The following is a 22,228-nucleotide window of genomic DNA, read 5'->3' as shown; positions in this document are numbered from 1 at the left end:
ACGTTAATTCCAAGGCACTGTTCCCCCCTCCAATTATTTTAAATTGTTTTAACTGTCCTTTATCTTCCCACCCTTTTCTCACCATAATTTGATACCAGACACAAGTTTGTAAGTTTGTTTCATTTATACGGGGATGGAGACAAGCCAATGATGGAAGCAGCAACCAAAAGGTGCCTAAATTTGACTTTGGACAAGCCAAAGGGATGAGTAACAGCAAATTTGTAGCTTCAGAGATGTACCGTATTACAGAAAGCAGAAGCTAATATGGTTCCATATTTTACAGAAATAATCCACGTTGCTTAGCAACAATTATAGCAAGCTAATCTGATGATTGTAAAAGTTTTGATTTCTCTTGAAAATGAACTAGCACCATAAGAACTGGACACCTGGAGAAACATGAGGAAAGTCTCTTCGGAAGCAGCTAGTATCTCTTGTATCTACTTTCAGCAAAAAATTAGTAAGAATCAAGAGATCAGAAACTGGATCACAGTCCTTCAATACCAAAAACAAAAAAAAACCCAAAAACAAAAAACCCCAAAAAGCCTTTTAGGGCATATATATACATATTTAAATTCAACAACTGTCAGGCACGCTCACAAAATAATACCAGAGGCTGTTTAATTTTACTTAGAATATTGATAAATCCTATTATGGTCCAGATACCCTGACAGGGAAGAGAAATCTCCTGAAACTTTGGAATTAATATGGAAACTCAACATGCTCAGTTTTTAATAATATATTTAAGAGAGACTGTGAACCAACTACTGATTAGCCTCCTGCCCTTCCTAAAGCCTATTAGCCGATTAGTAGCAAACATCTACTAATGTCCTAGAGCTCTATTATAGTTATATTTTAAGGGACTTGCAGAGGCTTTAGTGAAAATTTATTGGGGGAAAAAGCAGAAGCAGCAGTGTAGAAAAGGAAGGAAAAAAAATCATGCAAATTCCTTAGACTTAGTCCTCCAGACTTAAAGATGGAAAAGAATCAACTTTCACCTTTTCCTTTATTGCATCAACCTGCAAAGGAATTCAGAAGGTGCAGCTTAGAAAAAAATCAAATTCCATATTGAGCATAAAAAGGTAGAATCAGCAACAAAGGTTTAGGGGAGAAACATCTAACCACTAAAAAAGGTATGAGAGAAGTGAAAATAAAGGGCATACTGGAAGCAAAACTCAGAATTTTTTTTTTTTAACTTCAGAGTTTATTGCAGAAGAATTTAGGCTAGAGTCAAGTGTGAAAGAAAGCAGCTTAATCGCTAGTAAAATTTACAGCACTTCGGTTAACAGCAGCTTAGAGCCAGGTCTCACAAGTTGGCATTATGCATAAGAAAAGAAGCTATTCTCATCTGTGGCTAAGGTAAGACAACTTTCTTTTTCCTCTTACACTGGATTTAAGCAGTTTCTACACAGAAAAATGTTAATTCTCAAAAGAACTGTAACTTAACACAATGATATCTAATTGGATGGCAGCCCAAGGAAATGCTCAGCCACACTGGGGGTTGTTAGTAGTGCACCTCCCACCCTGACACACGCCTTTAACTCAGACATGCTGAAAAGACCAGATGCGAAACTGACTTTAATAAGCATGTTTTGCTTTGACAAAATGGATCCTTTAGGACCATTTTAAAAATGCTCCACAGCAGGACAGGGTAAAAACATCCCAACATCAAAAATAAATACTAAGAAGAGTAAGTTAATCTTATAAGATGATTATACTCCCAGCTTGTTTAACGCACTTTTAGGAAATGTGTCATTAATTGTTAACTTCCTGTAATATTTTTTAATAAGGGGTTAAACTATCAAAATATTGAGAAGATTAACAGGACATTAAGAATATAGCTGAAGCTTTCCCATGGGAAACAGGCATACGTATTAAAGTCAAGAACCAACCAAAGAGAAGGGAATCTACACTACTAAGTAATGATCATCTGAGTTACAAGAATTGATTTGAGGAAGACATTATTTTGACACAAAATGTTTCTATCAAATGTTTAAAAAAAACAAAGACAGAGACCCATACAATATGGACGTAATACTATGTGCCGCTCAGAAATACATTCTGTGGTATTCTGAGTATAAACATTCTGCCAAGATATGTCTGAGTTACCTTTCCATTCAATGTCATTTGTCAGGTATTAAAAACTACTGGAGAATAGGAATATTTTATGATCAACTAAATTAATTATATTAAAGAAAACCTTTGGAAACAAAGTCTATACATGGATTCTACATATCCTCAGGCTGATTAGTTCTCAGAGGCGCCATTACCTTTGTCAAGTACTCCTTCATGACTTGGATGAAATAGGGCATGGCGAAATCCATGATGTTGTGCCTCCACGCAGTTTCCAGGACAACATCTGGCCTTAACAGATCGTAACAAGTAAAGAGACATGCTCCAAAGCACTCTCTTTTTTCTTCCTGCAAAAACCACTGTAGGAGCTCTTCAGCCAATTCAGTATCTTTAGATTCAGAGGCATACTGCATTGCATCCTATTTAAAGGAAAGGAAGAAAGTCAAACATTAAATTCAAATATGATGAACTGATAAATTAAATAATGCAACGGGGGAAAAAACCTCACAGTTGTATCATTTAAATTAAGGATTTCCTGAAAGAAAAGGAAAAGACAGAGGAAAGCATTCTCTTTTTAACAGAGAGGTCTGACAGAAGCATATGACAGCCTCCAACATTAAGAAGTGACATAATTATCATCTCCTCAACTGGGAGCTTAAAGGCAATTCCCATATTTGCAAAAACTAATACCTTTATAGACCATAATCACTTCTAATATGCCATCTTAGGACTCACACAGATCATCTAGTTCTTGGCTTAATAGGCCCACCCCACCATCTTTCTTCACCTTGTACAGGCTATCTTTCTTGCACAGCTCTACACTCTGTTTCCAGCGATTATTGCCTTTGAAGAGGTAAGCAGCAATTCTTCTGAACTCAATGAGTTCATGCTTTTCCAAACGCTGAGCAAGTGAGATATTGTCAAAGTTGTCATAAGCATCTATCGATGTTCTCAGAGCCTTAAAAAATAAAACAAAGCCACTGAAATGCCAAACCAGTATTTCATTTTAGTTTAAATTTTATGTTCCATCATTCTTGATCAATGAGCCATTACTGTATATAACTGACTGCGTGTAATGTGATCAGTATGTTGCATGATAAATGTTTAATAAGACTTGATCCATCAGCCATTATTATAATTAAGACAGCCTAGATTCAAGAATCAAACCATAAAGTTATACTATGAACAAGTATCAACACTGCTCAATCTAACTGTTTAACAATAAGGTCCTTGAAGGCACTATAAAATTTCTAGGGAACAATTTTCTCCAAGGTTTTTGGTATCAAGAACTAACTTGAATGGTTATGAAACTGCAAAGATTTGTAATTTGGAGGGTAAGATTTTATGCCCTAGGGAAACTCCTGATATAATTCAACATGGTATTCAGTCATAGAGATCAGCACTGGATCTGCTGATGAAAACCATGTTGACAAGAAGAGAAAGAAAAGGCAATTTAGCTTAACCTTTACTTTTTTACATTTCTGCAAAATTCTTCACAAAGGAAAGTTTACTAAAAGACAGGTACTGAATAAGCTATTGGGCAAGAGAAACAGTGAATAAAAAAGTTAATACCATATAAGGTTTATAAACTAGTTTAACAGATCAAAAACTTTTCAACTCAATCTACAATCTAGATGTTTACAGATGAAGTAACCATATTATTTTTCTAAAGCATTAACTTGGACTCTGCAAACTTGGCATTTAATTAGAAGACATCATGTTTATCAATCCTGAAAACCTGACTAAATTTAGATCCAAGGCATACAAGTACCTACTGTTTACAGTCCTAAGGGATGATAGGCTTTTTTAACTGCAAAACATACCAACTTTACAATTTTGAGAATTGTAAATTTTGAGGAAAAAATAAATTTTGTGAATTTTGAGAATATGTGCAAGAACCAAAATGTTTTACCTGATAATCTTCTTCTGTAATAAAGAGGTTGTTCAGTGATTCATTCACAGATTTGTTGTTGTGGTTCTGAACTGAACGCAAATAGGGTTTCACCAGTGGTAGCTGTTTAACCTTTAAAATAAGGGTGTGTTACAAATGTAGTACATTGCTAATGGACAAAGTTATCCAGGAATGTCTTTAGTTTCTTGCTATGAATTTTTGAGGTTTTAAAAATTATTACCTTGCTGAAATAATTGACTGCACGAGTATGATCCAACCGCGGAGACAGCACCATCAGCAAATCATTTAATAACAGTGGCTTGAATTCTAAGTAGAATTGTATTGCTCTGTAGTATAGCTCCACATTGGCAACCTAAGACAGCAAAAATCCATAGATGAGGTAGAGTTATTTCCTCATGAGCTTCCTCCTTCTAAAGACTATCTTCTAAAGAAGGTGCACACCTTGGTAATGATGTCTTTGAACTGTCCTTCTTTCCATGCATCAGTCGGATGATTCATCATGGTAATGATGGCATTATCATATTCTTCGTATTTGTCATACAAAAACACCAATTCTGCCCACAGATGGGCTTGTTCTGCAGCTCTTAGCACCTGCACAAGGAAGATTTAATTGCTTTAGATATGGGTCTCTAATTCTAGTTAATAGAAAAAAAAAAATTTTTTTTTTTAAATGAAAACTGAAGTATTAGTTTTAGCTATAGAGTTGCCTTACAATGAAAGGTTAGTTACCTTAGGAATATTCACTCTGGACCAGAACAGCTCCAGGTGCTCCCTCATTTTCTGTGGCTTAAACTTAGAATACAGAATAGCTAATTCGGTGAACATCCCCATGTGAGCTCGCTCAAGTCCCAGTGCTGCTTCCAACATGGTTATCAGCTCTTCAAAATACCCACGATCCTATATAGGAGAAAGATGCAATTAAAGATGAGAATATCAGTGACAGAGATCTCAGTTAACATAAAAGACTTCAATGCGTTACCTGATAGTAGTTGATAAGTTCCTCCAACTCGTCTGCATGTACTACAATATGAAGCCCACACATCTGAGCGAGACGGAACTCCTTCCCATCTACACAGGCAAAGCAGACCTACGATTTAAAAAATTGCAATTATGTGAACTCAAGTGTAACATGGCTGGTTAATTCAATTAATCAGTTTAAAGAATATTCCTAAATAGCATCTTAATTCATCAATCAAACTGTCATTTAGATTACCTCTTTCCATGTTCGAGTACTGTTGGCTTTCCTAGCTCCATCAACAGCTGCCTGATATTCACCCAGGTGAACCAGAGTGGATGCCAAGCGTCCAAAATTGGAAACATTATTGTACAACAACTTAGCAGCATCATACATTTTTTCATCGTAACAACGGTCACCAACCTGAAAAAAACACAAACCATTTTCAGTAAGCCGAAACTCAAGTCTTTCCAATGTTAGGACTCAATTTAATATGAAGAAACAACATTTTCTCAGTAAGATATTTCCTTAGAAACTTTCAGTTGTCATGTGTTGATCCTAATAAGCTAGTAAAGTTACCCAACTATTTTTACACTCCTTAAAAAAAAAAATCTGAACGAGAAACTCACTTGCTGGATATGAGCATTATTTGGCCCATTGATGAACTCTTCCAACTCTGCTAGGCGGTTTGTTTTAGCCAGTGCAAAAATCAATTCTGTCTCCACATAGGACTCACGAGCCTTCTTGCGGGCCATCTGCAAGTACTTCACCAGCTCTTCCCAGTTTCCTAGGTACAGAAAAACAAATGAATAAATCCAAACACTAACATATCAACATCTATCTTCTCGTTGAAGTAAATGAGAACTGCTATTAATTTCCTTTTCAAAGAAACAGTATAGAGAATAACAAATGTAAACTGTGAAAGGTATCAAAATAGTGAAACTCCGATTAATGCCTCTGTATTATTACTGACCAAATGAAGAGCTGAATCCCTCTTCTCCTTAAAGTTATCAGATTAGAACTAGATCAGAATCTAATGAGACTTCAAAACAGAAAATTAAACTTCCCCATAGAGCTTTTAAGTTCATAAAACACAGCCTCTCTTTATCTGCACTAAGGAAGAGGGCAAACCACCAGACAGTCTCTAGCTCCAACACAATGCAGAACGGACATAAAACTTAATGCTTAGCTTAGGCACATTTTCTGGCAAACACATAAAGGTGAGAAGTCATACCACTAGTATTGGCGGCCTGAACAACTTCCATGTAGGATGAAGGATCATCTGCTTTGATATAAGAATCAATGGCTTCTTTCACCATTCCTTTCTGCAACTGGGCTTTTGCGAGCTGACTCCAGACTGCCGGTTCATTGCAGCGTTCAGCAAACTCATATGCCCGATCCAAGTTTCCAATATGTTCGATCAAGACCTAGGCAACCAATTCTTCATCAATTATAGAACAATGAATCTTACCATGTAGCAATTACATTTAAACGGTTAGGATTTTATTGCTCTTCTATTACCACAGCAATAAATTATGCCCTTTCTCAGAGGACAATGCATACACTGAACCAAGAGAAGGCGTTACACAGGAAATCAGCTCGGGTAATGTGAAGATTTACCTGCACTGCTGAGGTATTGACATCAAATTTCCGGAAAATGGCAAATGCTTCTTCAAAGAGCTCATTGCTGATGGCGATGTTGGCAATATCTGGGGCATCATAATTATCCAGGCGGTTAATGTACTCCATAACACGGGTACGGTCAGCCTTGATTGCAGTGAGGATGAGGAGGTTTTGCAGGTTCCTTTAAGAAAGAAAGATCTGAATGTAATATTTGAAAAGCTCATTAGTCATAACAAACACTGTAGCTATTAAGTATTCCATCTCAGGAGAGAGGGTCACAAGAGAGTATTAGAAGAGTGAAAATTAAGACAACATTCTCTAACATTTGTCTCTTTGTTCCTTTCCCAAACTGACAGGCCATAATTACTGACTGACTATAAAGAGCAAGGAAATCCTCTCATAGCATACCTGTGTTCACTGAATACAGAGTTATCAAGGACAATTTTCTCCAGCAGTTCAATGAGTTCATTAGGAAGGTCTGCAGTCATAAAGGCCTTGACAGTTACTGACACTTCCTCAGGGTCCTGAGTTTCAGACAAGGCTGTCTGTACAACCTGCAGAGGATATACAAAGAATAAGTACTGAGAGTCCAGGTGGTTTTGATGATATTATCTAATAAGAATAAGCTGGCCTCTCAGTAGAAAATGAAACAGGTTGAGAAGAAGGAATGAGATAAAATACCTTTAATTTACCACCCAAAGATCTTTCTACGTAAATCCACATGTATCTGTAACATGTACTTCCAATTTTTTTGTTGTGGGGGGTAGGGGTGCCTACTCATATAATTTCTATCTTTTCCCTGATTAAAAATTATTCCTAATAACCACTCCTCATTATCACTTTAATGGTCACATAAAGTCCAACCATATGCATGTGGCATTATACACCAGTAATGCTTCTGTTTATGGCTATTTGCATGGCTCCCAGATGCAGCAATGAGTATCTGCTCTAGGAAGCTTTGTATCAATTTGGGAATTTTCCTTAGACATGCTTCCAAGGAGAGGAATGAAAAACTGATATTCTTCAATTTACTCTCTTCCATATTCATACTTCTATTTATAATTTAAGAACCATTATTAACAACCTTGAATTTTTAAGGTTTTAAAAAATGTTTTCAATTATTTATATAGCTATAAACTCGCATCTTCCTTGCTTACTATTGAGACTTACTTAACATTTATCTACTAGATCATTCACCAATCTTTATTCTTTGCTGATTTACCCTTGTCTTGAATGTTTCCAATCAATTTAATTACTTCTCAGGTATTTTTAACAGTAATTCTTACTAATTTTATTAAATGTCTGATTTACTGGTATCCTTTTAGCTATGATGAGTTGAGGGAGTCTTATGTAATTAAATTCTCTCCTTGGGGACGTATTTTCTTGGAGAAGATATACTTCATTTTCGTTAACATTTATATATATATATATTTTAGTATCATCTTTATTTTCTATTTTTTACTGCCATCTCTCACAGTTAAATATGATCCATTTGAGTATATTTGGTATATGATGAGGGAAAAGGTTTTATTTATAGTTAAAAAGATGAGCCTTGAGTGCATTTGCAAATTTTACCTGATCAATGAGGGGTCTCCTGTAAGGATTGCTTTCCAGCAGCACACTACCCCACAATTCTGGGTCCTTCCGCCGTACCAGATAGCGAGAAAGACTTTTGAAGAGGGAATTCTCATTGCAGACCTAAATGAGAAATTAAAGATTAATTTCAAGGTAAACAATAAAACCTTTCCACAGACTGACTGTAATTTTAAAAGGTTATATCCTATCATTATACCCTATTTAGTGTTTTATACCAAAAAAAAAAAAAACCCCATTACTTCTACATGTAATCTTTAAAGTCACAACCATATTTTTCTTATTAAAATTCAAATAACAGAAAAAAGTTGTTATATTTTTGAAGGCTTTTAAAAAGCACCCTGATGGTGGATCTATATTTGGACTTTATATTTTACTCTACTGGCCTGTGTATTCATGCACCAGGATGCAATTTTTAATTATAGAGGTTTTTGTAATGTGCTTTAACATTTGGTAAGGCTAGTCCACCTTCAGAGCTTTCTTTCAGTGTTCATTTTCCCATGTGTATATGCATACATATGTTCATACGTATATGAATTTGTATGTTCACAGATGCATACAGCTCTGATCACTTAAAGACCCTAGAAGGAAATACACCGTAGAGTCTAGATCTGGGTTTCTAATAGCACTCCCCACTGAACAAAATCAAAGTTCTTCAAAAAAAATGAATAATCCACGGCTGGGAGGGTATAAAATGAGCATGGTATAACTTGCTGGGCGAGGAAACAAGATGTGCTCAAGAGCAATGAGATCATGACACAAAGCCATGAGAGGCAGGCTGATGGGATTTCTATCAGCCAAAAGGGGGATAATTTGAAAATCAAAAACATGCATCATTAACCCACAGAACTCGTAAGTCCATGAAAATATGCACGTTGACTGATAAATACGGAGAAAATGATGAAGTTGGAAAATTGTCATTTTGCAACCAACACATTAAGAATAGCTTAGTAAGAATTAATAGATTCAAAATTGGGGGCAGGGACACACACAAGTAGGATACTCGCATGGTCTTAACTGTCTCCTCACAGACTACTTAATACCTGCAAGGGGAACGCACACTCACACACACAGACACAAACACTCACACACACAGTAGGATACTCGCATGGTCTTAACTGTCTCCTCACAGACTACTTAATACCTCCAAGGGGAAACATCTATAAGAGGAAATCTATCTCTATAATGGAGAAGCTGACAAGTTGATGAAAAGTGACCCTCAAAATGAAGGACTAAGAACATAAGGTGCTTTTGCATGTTACAGCATAAGAAAAACATCACTTAAGTAATGCACTTTGGATGGAAACATGCAATCTAAATCTAATCAGGAGGAACAATAAGAGAAATTCAAAGCGAAGAACATTCTATTTTTTAAAGAGATTTTTCACTGATAAGAAATATCCAGAATAGGTGAATCCAGAGAAACAGAAGGCAGTTTGGAGGCTGTCAGGGGCTGGAAGGAGGTAGGGAATGTGGGACAACTGCTTAGTGAGTACTGGATTTCCTCGTGTGGTGATGAAAACTTGGAATAAGAACTCCGAACAAGAGAGATATGATTACACAACACTGTATATGTACTAACTGCCACTGAATTATTCACTTTCAAATGGCTAATGTTATGTTACCTTCAATTAAAAAAGAGAAGAAGACTATTTTTCCAATTATGTCTGTCACTAAAAGACAAAGGCTGAAGAACTGTTTCAGGTTAAAAGAGACATGAAAGATATGACACGTACAAGCAATATGTAATCCTAGACTAAAGGGAAAATTTTCTTATAAAAAACATTCTCAGGTCAATTGACAAAATCAGAACAAAACAGATTTTTAACAGTATTCTACCAGTGCCAGACTGACTGAGGTTGCTATCCATAATGTGGTCATGAAAGAGAATACCCTTATTCCTAGGAAATACACACTGAAGGGTTATAAAGCGATGAGGTATGCAACTTATTCTCATAAGGTTAAAAGGTTAGATGTGCCTATACATATACACATATATGTAAAAAATATATACATGTATGTTACATATGAGTGTATGAGAACATACATGATAAAACCGGGGCGTAAATGTCAATGGGTGAATATAAATGTAATCAACTACTTTGGCCAGTTTAAGTTCATAATTATCAGCAGTTTTTTTTTAAAAAGCATGTACCTTCTAAAAATGCTCCATATTACCTAAAACCACTCTGAAACTCTCAAAATTCACTAGTCTAACATTATGTAACAGGTTTTAAAAATGCTGTCTTCTCTATATGTCAGCCGGCAGTACTCACATTGATAAGCTCCAGATCACACTGGCCACGCTCATAAGCAACACAGGCCAGATGCGGATCTCTCTTCTCACAATACTTTCCAACAACACGACTGTCATAGTAAGGATTTTCCCGAAGAAACCGCTCTGGATTGTTATTACTGTCTATGTAGATTTTGGCTAATGCATTATGAGTAGCAGGCTCTTCACAGCCCTCATGAATTCTGGCCTCCAGCCAAGGCAGAAGCAGTTTCAATCTAGTAAAAAAATAAAACAAGAAAAGAAACACACAAAAAAACCCACATATACATATACTATATTATAAATAACACACTCTTGACATGCTATGTACCTTATGGTCTATAAAGTGCTTTCCCATACCCTATTTTGAATTCTCAACATTTCTATCAGAAACTGAGAAATTAGGACTCAGAGATGGTTAAAGGATTTGTCCAATGTTACACAGAAGGTATATAAGACTGTCCTTCACACTCTCCCAGACCTATCTGCTACATTATCTAGACAGGATATGGAGAGAAGAGACTACAGATTCACAGATTATTCTTTTTTATATGGGGCAAATGGCTGGACTTCTGAGTAATGTTGCTTAGGAGTAGGACAGAGATGTGGTATGAGAAAACAAGCCACATTATCTGAGGTTCCTTTTAATTTTACCACAATTACCATGCGACATTACATACAGCAAAAAGCAGCAGTACCGTAAACACATACTGGGAACAAAATCTGGTAAAATTCTAGCAGTCATAAAATCAATCACTCCACCAAGGGCCATGGTTTTGCTAAGTTATAGCTTATTTTCCAATGGTTCAGATGACCAACACTCTTACCATGGTTTAAATAACATGTTAAATAGTTACAAGAAATCCACGGAAAGAGGCGCCTGGTAGGCTATAGTCCATGGTGTCACAGAAGAGTTGGATACAACTTAGCAACTATACAATAATCACTTTAAATCAGTCTCAAGCTTTAAAAAAATAAAAGTCAGTATTATATTCTACATCTCCACTGTCCTTAAGTGCAGAATTTTTCAAAACATTTTCTGAAACATTTAGCTTGAAACATTTAGATATAAATTCTGTTATAAATTACCATTAGTAGAACACTTGTACCAACTCAGGTTAAAATTAAACCCTATTCTTGAGATGGTTTCATTGCTAGAGGAACTTCCTACTTAACCTCATTACTTCTCACTAACCTCATTTACTATGTCAGCACTTTGTGAACACACAATGTCCTGGCTAAAAAAAGACTTCATGATCTAAGTATCAGAAGCACTCATATTATGTTCTCTTCTATTGGAAATTCCTAACTTATATTATATCAAGGTTCAACTTAAAAACAAGTTTAACCCAGAGTTATACAGGGAATGTTTTTCTCTTGTCATACTTGATAATTACCAGAGAGTAATTAGTTACTAGGTATCATACCTAAAAGGAGGCTTTTTACATAGTTTACATTAAAAACACATAGCTATGTGGTTTGACTTAATGTAATTATAAACATGCAAAAAGAAGGTGAACACTCATTACTAGAGAAATGCAAATCAAAACCACAGCGAGACATCATCTCACATTTATCAGAATGGCCGCCATCAAAAAGTCTACAAACAACGAATGCTGGAGAGGGTGTGGAGAAAAGGGAACCCTCTTACACTGCTGGTAGGAATGCCAACTGGTACAGCCACTACAGAGAACAGTGTGGAGATTCCTTAAAAAAGTGGAAATAGAACTGCCGTATGACCCAGCCATCCCACTGGTGGGCATACACATCAAGGAAACCAGAATTGAAAGAGACACGTGTACCCCAATGTTCATTGCAGCACTGTTAACCACAGCTAGGACATGGAAGCAACCTAGATGTCCATGCGCAGATGAATGGATAAGGAAGCTGTGGTACATATGCACAATGGAATACTACTCAGCTCTAAAAAAGAATTCATTTGAGTCAGTTCTAAGGAGGTAGATGAAACTGGAGCCTATCATACAGAGTGAAGTAAGTCAGAAAGAGAAATACCAATACAGTAAAGACGGTAAAGATGCTATATGCAAGGCGGCAAAAGAGACACAAGATGTAAAGAACAGGCTTTTTGGACTCTGTGGGAAAATGCAAGGGTGGGAAGATTTGAGAGAACAGCACTGAAGCATGTGTATTACTGTATGTAAAATAGATAACCAGTGCAAGTTCAATGCGTGAAGCAGGGCACTCAAAGCTGATGCTCTGGGACAACCCAGAGGGATAAGGTGGGGAGGGAGTTGGGAGGGGGGTTCAGGAAGGGGACTCACATGTGCACCCATGGGTGATTCATGTTGATGTATGGCAAAAACCACCACAATATTGTAAAGAAATTATCCTCCAATTAAAACTAATCAAAAAAAGGTGAATGACTAGATTAACAGATATTCTATATGACAGCTGTATACAGCAAGTTACAGCTAGTTTATCACTTCTAAATTAGGTATCTCTAGGGAATTAAGATCCACGAGTACTGAGTAGTTTTAGGCAACTGACAGGTTATACTTCTATTTAATACCATGCTAGGAGAGACTAATAATTTATCCTACTTGTGAATATTAAAATAGTACTACACCTGTTTCTTTTTTCAACCTCAGCAACAAGCTCATCAGTAGAGAATTGACCTCTTACAACAAGAATCAAATTTTTAATGACATCTTCAGAGCAATCAACATCAAGTAATCCCCCAATAACCACAGGCAGTCGACTTGGATTCACCTATGGTTTAAAAAAAAAAAAGAATGTCATTATGTTACCAAGAAACAAAACTGAAAAGAGTTCTTAAAAAAAAAAAGGCAAAAAGCAAGAAAAACGCATTTTCCTCTTCAACCTGTTTTAAAAGTCAGTAATAAACGGATTCTAAATTTGAAACTAGACAAAGGAATTTAGTAGGAAGTCTGCCTTATTACTCCTAAGGAGAAATAAGTCCAAAGAAGCAAAAGGAACAGAATGACTGAAAATATTATCTGGTAAAAAGGCCTCCATCGTAGCAAAACTGCCCTCTATTTCTGGAGTTAGAATGCAAAGTTTCTAATACCTTTATTTAAGATGGTTTTAATACTGTGCTTTGGAGGCTATGGCCTCTACATGGATACCTCAGGGACTATCAGATAAGTAAGGCGTAGGCCACTCAACTTTTCAACTACTGCAGTTCTGTTCTGTTTTACATACTTGGAATGCATGTAAAATTTTAATCCAAGAAAGGATTCTACTGGGAAAAAAAAATGGAAAGCCACTGTAGCACACCACTCTTACTGAGCACAGGGTTTCAAAAGGATGAAGATGTCCAGTGTAAGAAGTAAAATCTGTAAGATTATATTTTCAAGTTATCTAAGTTTTACTTACCTTCTGTACATATATTTCTATATACTTTTGAAGATTATTTCTATATAAATAGAGCACCAAATCGTGGACAAAGTCAAATCGATCGCACACAATGATAAGTGGTAACTGATCTGTTAGCTTTGCTTCCTGGAGGGAAAAAAAAAGAAACCTTAATTTTCTTCTTCTGTGAGGTTATCAGTGTAAAATGAGAATCGGTTCCACACTTGTGGGAAAGGGTCACATAAACTTGGTTTTTCTTTTAAAGAAAGAAATGTCCCAATAGTTGGAGAGCGTCCAACTCAGTTTCCATGAATTTTTATGAAGTAATATCCAGAGTCATAGCAAAATACCAGGTCCTTCCCACATATACCCTTTACAACAAAAGAGTAACATGATTTATAAGTCTCCAGCAGCACTCAGGATATAAAATCATCACACCGGGACTTTCATTAATACCATCAGCTGAATTTGTAGTTGCTTTAAGAGCTAGACTCACATTCTCAAAATTAGGCATATATGGCTCACATTTGTTTCAAACTGATGACTTTCTAGAACACCCCTCCCCATTCAAATCTACATGGCCAGCTTCTAATACTGTTACAATAAATCCTACAAGGAGCAGAATGATGGTGACAGCCATAAATTTAAATACACCACATGTTGCTATTAAAAAAAAAAAAAAAAGGTTTACAAAATAAAAAGCATTAAAATCATTTTTAAATTGCGAACTGCTTTTACCATTACAAATATCAAGCTATAATCCTACTTACAGACTGACACAGATGTTACAGACAGGTAGGTAACACCTGTACTGGGCATTTACCTGATACATGTCCTGTTACATTCCAAAGACATGAGGTACAGCACAAAAAACAACAGTTTCCATCAGGAATTCATTTACACACAGTGAAACACTTCTCAATAAATGATTCCTCTATGACAGTCTACTGAAGGAGAACTAAGCAGGATAGGACTCTCCTCAATGACAGCCAAGGAAAGAATAAAATTCCTAGGTCCAGCATGTATAAGCCACCCAATTATAAATAATTTGAAGATTGGTCTACAAAGTGTTCAGGGAACACTAAACCTTGGAGTTCTAAGAAATCCTATAAAATAGTAATTAAAAATCAAAATGGCTGTAAATCTGAAGTGAAATCCAGCTGCAGATTTTTTACATCAAGGAAAGTCCTTTAGCACCATGGAAACTCTGTACTAACAGCTGCTACAATCATTTCTAAAAAGTGTTCCATCTACCTATGCAGAAGATTTTTAATAGGGCAGGTTTCTCCTACAAAACAAACACCAATACGCTTAATCATTATCTTGTTTACTACATATATAAAGTATTACCTACTATATTTTACCAGTTAGGGATAAAACATACTTGGCAAGTAATCCAAGATTACTTAGGTATTCTAGTCTCATGCATGAGTGTTTAAGATTTCTACTGTGAAAGATAACTTATTTGTATTGGCAAAGAAAATTTAAATTTGAGAAAAGGAGAAAAACTGGGATACATTCTCAACTGCCTAAATTTGCATATGATTTCATATATAAAAACAATGCTATTAACATTTTAAAATTTTACTTAAAGGTTGCTCCCTAGATACTGTGATTAAGAGACATTAGGATCAAAATGGCAACTATATAAACACATTCAGGTTTTCTTAAATACAAAGTTTGGATATGTATCAGGGGACAAAGTAAGCATTCCCCAAAGAGACTTACATTCTGGTGGGAAGAGACAATGTTAAGTGTTATAAAGAAAAAGAAAACAAGATAAGGGGGTAGTGAGGACAGATAGGTTTTATTTTAGATAGGAGGAGGGTAATCTGAGACATCGTTCCTTGTGACATTTGGTTAGAAATCTCTAAAAAGGTACAGAAGCAGGTCAGGAAGGTCTGTGAGGAAAATGGGAAAGGGCGAGCAAAGGCTCTGGGACAGAAGAGGTTTTGGGGAGTTACAGGAAAAAGAAGCAGGCCAGTGAGGTTGAAACAAAACCAGGAAAAGAGAAAAGATGGAAAATAAGATCAAAAGCAGCCAAGAGGCATAGGTCTGAAGAACAGTTTTATGTTTTCTGTTTTCAAGTTCAGGGCAAGAGTCAAATAACGCTAACGACAGAATTTCATCCTGCTTACAGTCTACTTTAAAGGAGAGTTCATATTCTATCACTCTTTGTTCTCCTGGTGGCACTTGCTAATATTCAAGATTAGATTCAGAGAAGTATTTTTATCATCACAGTTTACATAAAACACCAGTCAATTATAATACAACCAGTATCTCCAAAATGAAGTTGAATACCAGTGATGATAAAATGCAGCATGTAGCTACAAACGGCAGATCAATAAGGAAAGTGAATAAATGGTCCAGTATGTTCAATCTCATTGGGCTGAATATCCAACAGTAGCATCTTAGCACTGAGCTCCCATCTCCAATTATTCAAAAAGAGATTAGGTTTTTCCTCTAACTTAGGCGGGAATTAAAATTCTTTTGAGTCAGGAATAACTTAAAACCAAAACGAAACAAAACTTGCCTGCTAGAAAGGTTGATAACAGCTTATTTTCAAGGCCACCCACACAGCTTCTTAAGCACGGTTATCACTTGAATACCTATGGCATCAGGTCCCTCACAAACACAGCTCATGGCTGGGGAAACCAAGGCTGCGATAGGTTCGTTAATTTGCCTGAGGTAAGAGGCAGGCATTTACTGAAAGAATAAACAGCTCATTATAGAAAAAAAAAGGAATTTGAACCAGGTCTGACTGGTTCAAAAGTCCATAATTCACACCCACTCTCCTCTATTAGATTTGCACACAATTCACAAGCATGGAGGGGGGATTCCTCATCTAATTAGATCTCGTGGGCTAAGCAAGGTAAGACAGCCACATCCTAGTTTGAAGAGTTTTTTTTTTTCCAATGTTAAGATCATAATTAGGTGAAAATAGTTAACTTAGTCCTGCTTTACATATATATGATAACTCAAATATTATAACTCAATGCTAAAAAAATTAAATTGAAGCATAAAAGCTGAGAGCTTAATGAAAACAAAATCATTAACATCTGGTAGCATTTTTTCAAAAAGGATACAGTATTGATACTCAAAGGAGGAACTGACTGGTATTATAAGTACACTAGGTCAAGCACGGAGTATCAAATCTTTCTCATTTGGATGTTTTTTTCTGACACCAGGAAGTCTTGGGTTCACATATATCATACTGGCCAGGATCTTCAGAATATTCACTATGGCCAAGACATTATACTTTGGGGGGAATGTTTATCTTGTAATCTAAAATATAAGGCAACTTCAGCATTTTACACCATTACACTAAAACGCCTAAGGGTTTAGCTATTTAATCTAGGTATTAAGTTCTTCAAAAGAAGAATCAGTTAATACAACTATAGATTATCTGCAAGGAGGCCAAACCAGTCCATCCTGAAGGAAATCAGTCCTGAATATTTACTGGAAGGACTGATGCTGAAGCTGAAGCTCCAATACTTTGGCCACCTGATGCAAAGAGCTGTCTCACTGGAAAAGACCCTGATGCTAGGAAAGATTGAAGGCAGAAGGAAACAATAGAGGGTGAGATGGTTGGATGGCATCACCAACTCGATGGACATGAGTTTGAACAAGCTCTGGGAGTTGGTAATACACAGGGAAGCCTGGTGTGCTGCAGTCCATAGAGTCACAGAGTCAGACATGACTGAGCAACTGAACTGAACTAAAAGTATATAAATATATATTGGGGGGATCTGAATGTTCTGTAATTTCCTAATTTTTATAAATGACTGCCAAGGTTAAAGTCTTATTTTCCCCACAAAGTAATTAGTAGGAATGACAAAGCTAAACATTAAATAAAATAAACTGCCCTTAGGTGTGCCTGAAAGACCTAAGAATCTTTAAAGTATTATTCTTCACTCCAACACAGGCAGTTCTACTTCTCCATAACCAAATATGTGTCACAAAGCTGTAGTTTTTCTGTTTGACTGTGCCTTCAGTTTATAAATTATGCATGATTAATATTTAATTTCTAGAATTGGGCTAATTGACGACAGAGAAAAACCTGTTTCCTTTACACAGTGGAATCCTTTGCATAAACAGGCCCCTTAAAAGAATACTGAGGGCAGGCTGACCTTAATATTCAAAAAGTGCCTAAATGATATTCTAAAATAACACTGAGTTTCTACAATCACTTAACAAAAATTTTCTTCTAAAATTAAAGTGCAAGAAAGGAAATTCCTTAAAGATAGTGATTTTTTTCTCTTCACTTAAACAGATGGTCATTCTTAAATATTACCTACCAATTTCCTTCCTTATTTCAAAGGAAACCACAGACTATGAAATTTGGAAGAAATCATCCAGTATACAGTTTTGAGATTCTGAGAATTTCACTTTTAGGGAAAAAGAAATTCTAAACTATGAGCAAACCCTTGCAGGACTGCTGATCTTCAAGCCGACCAGAAAATGCACTACTCAAAACCACTTACCTTGAGAAAATTCTTGACTCGCTCAGGATCGTAGCAGTTGCTTTCCCTGCAGATTCTTTCTACTTCTTTGATCTGCCCAGTCTTGCAAGCTGCCTGAATATATTTAAAGTGCACATCTGGGTCTTGACTAAAATTAACAATGGATCCCAGAAAATAAAAAAGACCTTAAAGAAAGAAAATAATTGAAATTAAGCACAGGTGTACCTTTGAGAACAACTGACCTGAAAAAATACTTAAGCAATTAAAAAACATTACGTCAATTATACCAAACTTCTAAAAAAACAAGCAAACAAATCACTGTTATACTGCACACTCCACTCCCAAATAATAACTAGTTGGTCTAAGTACTCAATATTAAATAATCCACTAATCAGTTCAATAAATGGATTTATACTTTAATCCCTACCGAACAGAAAATTCAATGTTTTCTACTAATGGTAGTTGAGAAATAGGAGACAGCTACTTAATATCAAAACTAGTTATCACAACATATTCCAGATGAGAAATTCTGACTAAAGTCCACTACACCAGGTGCTTTTACATATGCAGTTAATAGAAAACACACAAAAGTAGCTTAAAAAAAATTTGATGCAGTGCTGTCCAACAGGATTTTCTGCAGTGATGCAAATACTCTATTAAGATCAGCACTATCTAATATAGCAGCCACTAACCAGATGTGGCTTCCAAGCACCTGAAACGTTGCTAGTGTGACTGAAGAATTAAGTTTTAATTGCTTTCAATTTTAATACTTTTATTTACACAGCTACATGCGGCTGGAGGCTACGTACTGAATGAACAATATAAATGTAGTACATAGTTCACTTAAGAACTGAAAAATTTAAGAAAATTATGTAGAAATCTTTTTCCTTCTGTCTAGAGTAGTCCAACAAAAAGAGGGAGGAAAAGTTAAGCAGAGACCAGATGTTTAGCTAATGAACCTAAAAGCCACTGACAGTGATCACATTAGCACTCAGTACAACAGTGGTTCTCAACTGTGGACGAAATGGTTTTCTTCCCAGGAGACATTTTCAGCGGTCACAACTGGTGGAGCTGACACTTCTGGCATTTACTGAACTGAAGCCAGCAATGCTGCCAAATATCCTGCAGGCATACAACAACATACCCTCCAACTCAACAAATCATCCAGCCCAAAATGTCTATAGCATTGAGACTGAGAAAACCTGCCACACAGACAAGTCACAAAATTTTCTCGGCTAGAATCCTTCTCCATTACAAAAATCAGACAATATAAACAAGATCATTACATACCCGATCATTAGTATTTTCATCTTATTCAAATATGACAAAGCTACTACATATATTAGTATGTTAAGATTCTGCCTTTAACTGACCTATAATATATATCCATGCAGACAGTCTTATTCACTTCATGTCCCTAGAACCTGACACAGACAATGCCTGACTATATTTGTTGACAATAAAACTTAAAATATTCCATCAAAATAAGCTTGTAGAAAGAATTTCCAATAGCCTATGACCATTAATAACCTATGACCTATACCCCTCTTGGCTATCTTAAGTCATTTAAAACGACTCAAACTTTTAATTACCTTCAAAACTCTTGAAAGATTCAAAAAGTTCAATCAGAGACTGAGTGGACAGTTGTTCATGATACTTAGAAGCCACCTGTACACAGATCTGGAGATTCTGACGAATATTGGCAGACAGCATGGCCCTGAGGCATTCTAGGGAGTCTTCCACTGATAAGGACCCAAAGTAATTCACTAACCACTAGAGGACAAAATAAATAAGTAAATGAAATAATATTAAATCTAATGGATCATTCGGCTACACAAACACATTTTCAGTATACCAATTAATGGTAACTAATAGGTAAGACACTGAAATACCTCAGGGTTAAGAAGATGGGTATGAACGACCGCACGCTTTATATCATATAAGTCAGTGAAGTGTTCTAATGCACGCTGCAAGAGGCCAGCCTTTTCACACAGCTGAGCGATATGAGCCCGGTCATAATGTGTGAACATCTGATTGCCTAGAATAGCATCTGCGACCTAGAAAACCACAAAAGAATGAGTTTATCTTACCACTCCACCTGTATCAGTAACTCCATATCCAGATTACACCTTAAGATCCAATACTGGACTGATAACGGAGAGAAAGTACAAAGAGAATTTTAGCCAAATTTTCAAAAATGAGGAATGGGCATCTCAGTAGCTTCAAGTAACTTAATCTAAGCAGCTCTGAAAATAGCTGTAGAAAAACAGTGATGGAAATAATGCTCTAAAATGCATGAAAACACATACCTGAGGTGCATGCATAAGGTTCATCTCAAGCAACCTCGTCTGTAAAGGACCTTCAGATGGGCGATTATTCTTCAGGGCATCAAGCAAGAATGCAGTACACTGCTGAATTAGATTGTATTCCATAAACACATCGACAATCTGCAAAAAAAAGATGTAAGGGAAACTGTTTTAAGATACTTAAAAATTTTATGTTACAGTTAACAATACAGTAAGTGAAAGGAAATTAAACATTATCTGTTTCTTCATATATAAAACACTACCAGATCAAATCCCAGATTTAAAGATTATTATTTAGATAACATAACCTCATAATTTATCAGGAAGTTTTATCTTCCGCAGTTACTTGAGTTCTAGTAAAAACACCCATAAAATATTCCAAGATACTATATAGAGGCAGAATATAAACTGCAAGATTTAACATCTTGATTGACTGACTGACTGATGCACACGTGCATGCCACGCCACAGGGCATGCCCGACTTTACTTCTCTGACCAGGAACTGAATCTGTACCCTGTGCCGTGGAAGCATGACTGCTAACCACTGGACCACCAGAAGTCCCTGATGAACTGTTTAAAATACACAAAAGCATAAAAATGAAAGAGTCCTTGATTCCCACTTCATATATGCATTTTCTCTCTCCCTTCACCAAGTGGCAGAGACTAGCCTTTGAGTTTTATTGTACCTATATTTTTTGTATTTTTAATACATATACCACTCTAAATGAGGTGGGATTTGTTTTGCATGTTTTAAAGCTATATATATATATATATATAGATGGTATCTTACTGTCCATTCTTCTACAACTTGCTTTTCTTGATCAACATAGTTGAAATTTATCCATGTAAATAAACACAGCTCTAAGTTCTACAATTAAAAAAGTTAACCTTTTCTCCTCCAGGTTGGTTTAAACTCAGATCCGCACCCCCGACCCCGATTCTCTACATAAATTAATTTCTACAAGATACATTTTAAATTGTTTACCTGGGTGATATCAGCAAGAGGTTCTTCATCCTGAACTAACATTTGAGCAAACTGCTGCCCCTGATCTGGACTGATACGCATAACATTTCTCAGCAGAAAGATCCAGTCTGGAGTATATCCAACCTAAAAACAGACAAAAATGTAAACCCTGCTGCAGAGTTCCAGTTTTATATTACTTAAAGGCTTTTTCGCAACTATACTCCAATAACGAATTTTAAAAGGGAAGAAATCACAGAACAAAAACAAACCAAAAGCAACGGGCGCCCCTCCACCCCCGTGGGAAATAAATGCTTCTTCTACAATAGAATCTTCTTACTACAGAACTACTGGTCAAAGCACAGATTCAGTTTTAACAGATGCTCGATCTGATCTTGGTTTATATAAGACAGTTTGATCTTGGTGATAATATATCTGAACAAATGGCTATAAATTTTTATAACCAGCTTATTCAGTCTCATTGAACATGAAAAAATTTGTTCTGATAGGTTAAACATGCCCTAGCAGTTTAAGTTCTAAATGCCATGCAAGAGTAACTGTCTCCATTTTTGAAAAGTGATTCTGTAAATGAGAACCATAATAGTACTTTATACTTTCTCAAGTAATCATAAAAATTTAAGGAAGTCTACTACTAAAACTGAGAGTGACTCTAGGATAATTCCTCTCTTAATGTTTTAATGAGTTTATGTTCAGAATTTGTTTCATCGAACTCA

The 22,228-nt window shown here is 36.0% G+C and overlaps 1 protein-coding gene across 4 annotated transcripts in view; it reads right to left on the bottom strand.

Annotated features, from left to right (window-relative positions):
- The window catches only part of CLTC (clathrin heavy chain), a 70,124-nt gene that overhangs the window by 11,799 nt on the left and 36,097 nt on the right, over window positions 1–22,228 (bottom strand). For 2 of the 4 annotated variants that reach the window (XM_052657918.1, XM_052657916.1), the window contains exons 10-31: window positions 21,519–21,641; window positions 20,537–20,674; window positions 20,120–20,284; window positions 19,820–20,000; window positions 18,249–18,412; window positions 13,786–13,911; window positions 13,016–13,158; window positions 10,430–10,664; window positions 8,136–8,258; window positions 6,969–7,114; window positions 6,558–6,741; window positions 6,172–6,364; window positions 5,567–5,724; window positions 5,196–5,360; window positions 4,962–5,069; window positions 4,712–4,879; window positions 4,424–4,573; window positions 4,203–4,334; window positions 3,983–4,093; window positions 2,858–3,028; window positions 2,268–2,489; window positions 996–1,016 (exon numbers count right to left, since the gene is read on the bottom strand). In XM_052657918.1, coding sequence (XP_052513878.1) covers window positions 996–1,016; window positions 2,268–2,489; window positions 2,858–3,028; window positions 3,983–4,093; window positions 4,203–4,334; window positions 4,424–4,573; window positions 4,712–4,879; window positions 4,962–5,069; window positions 5,196–5,360; window positions 5,567–5,724; window positions 6,172–6,364; window positions 6,558–6,741; window positions 6,969–7,114; window positions 8,136–8,258; window positions 10,430–10,664; window positions 13,016–13,158; window positions 13,786–13,911; window positions 18,249–18,412; window positions 19,820–20,000; window positions 20,120–20,284; window positions 20,537–20,674; window positions 21,519–21,641 — 3,327 coding nt within the window. The remainder of the gene's footprint in view (window positions 1–995; window positions 1,017–2,267; window positions 2,490–2,857; window positions 3,029–3,982; window positions 4,094–4,202; window positions 4,335–4,423; window positions 4,574–4,711; window positions 4,880–4,961; window positions 5,070–5,195; window positions 5,361–5,566; window positions 5,725–6,171; window positions 6,365–6,557; window positions 6,742–6,968; window positions 7,115–8,135; window positions 8,259–10,429; window positions 10,665–13,015; window positions 13,159–13,785; window positions 13,912–18,248; window positions 18,413–19,819; window positions 20,001–20,119; window positions 20,285–20,536; window positions 20,675–21,518; window positions 21,642–22,228) is intronic. The other 2 variants (XM_052657919.1, XM_052657917.1) reach the window with 1 other exon arrangement.

Source organism: Budorcas taxicolor, chromosome 19 (assembly GCF_023091745.1).
Source record: "Budorcas taxicolor isolate Tak-1 chromosome 19, Takin1.1, whole genome shotgun sequence".
NCBI lineage: Eukaryota > Metazoa > Chordata > Mammalia > Artiodactyla > Bovidae > Budorcas > Budorcas taxicolor.
Note: the sequence above shows the minus strand (reverse complement) of the source record. Positions and strands in the feature narration are given on the sequence as shown.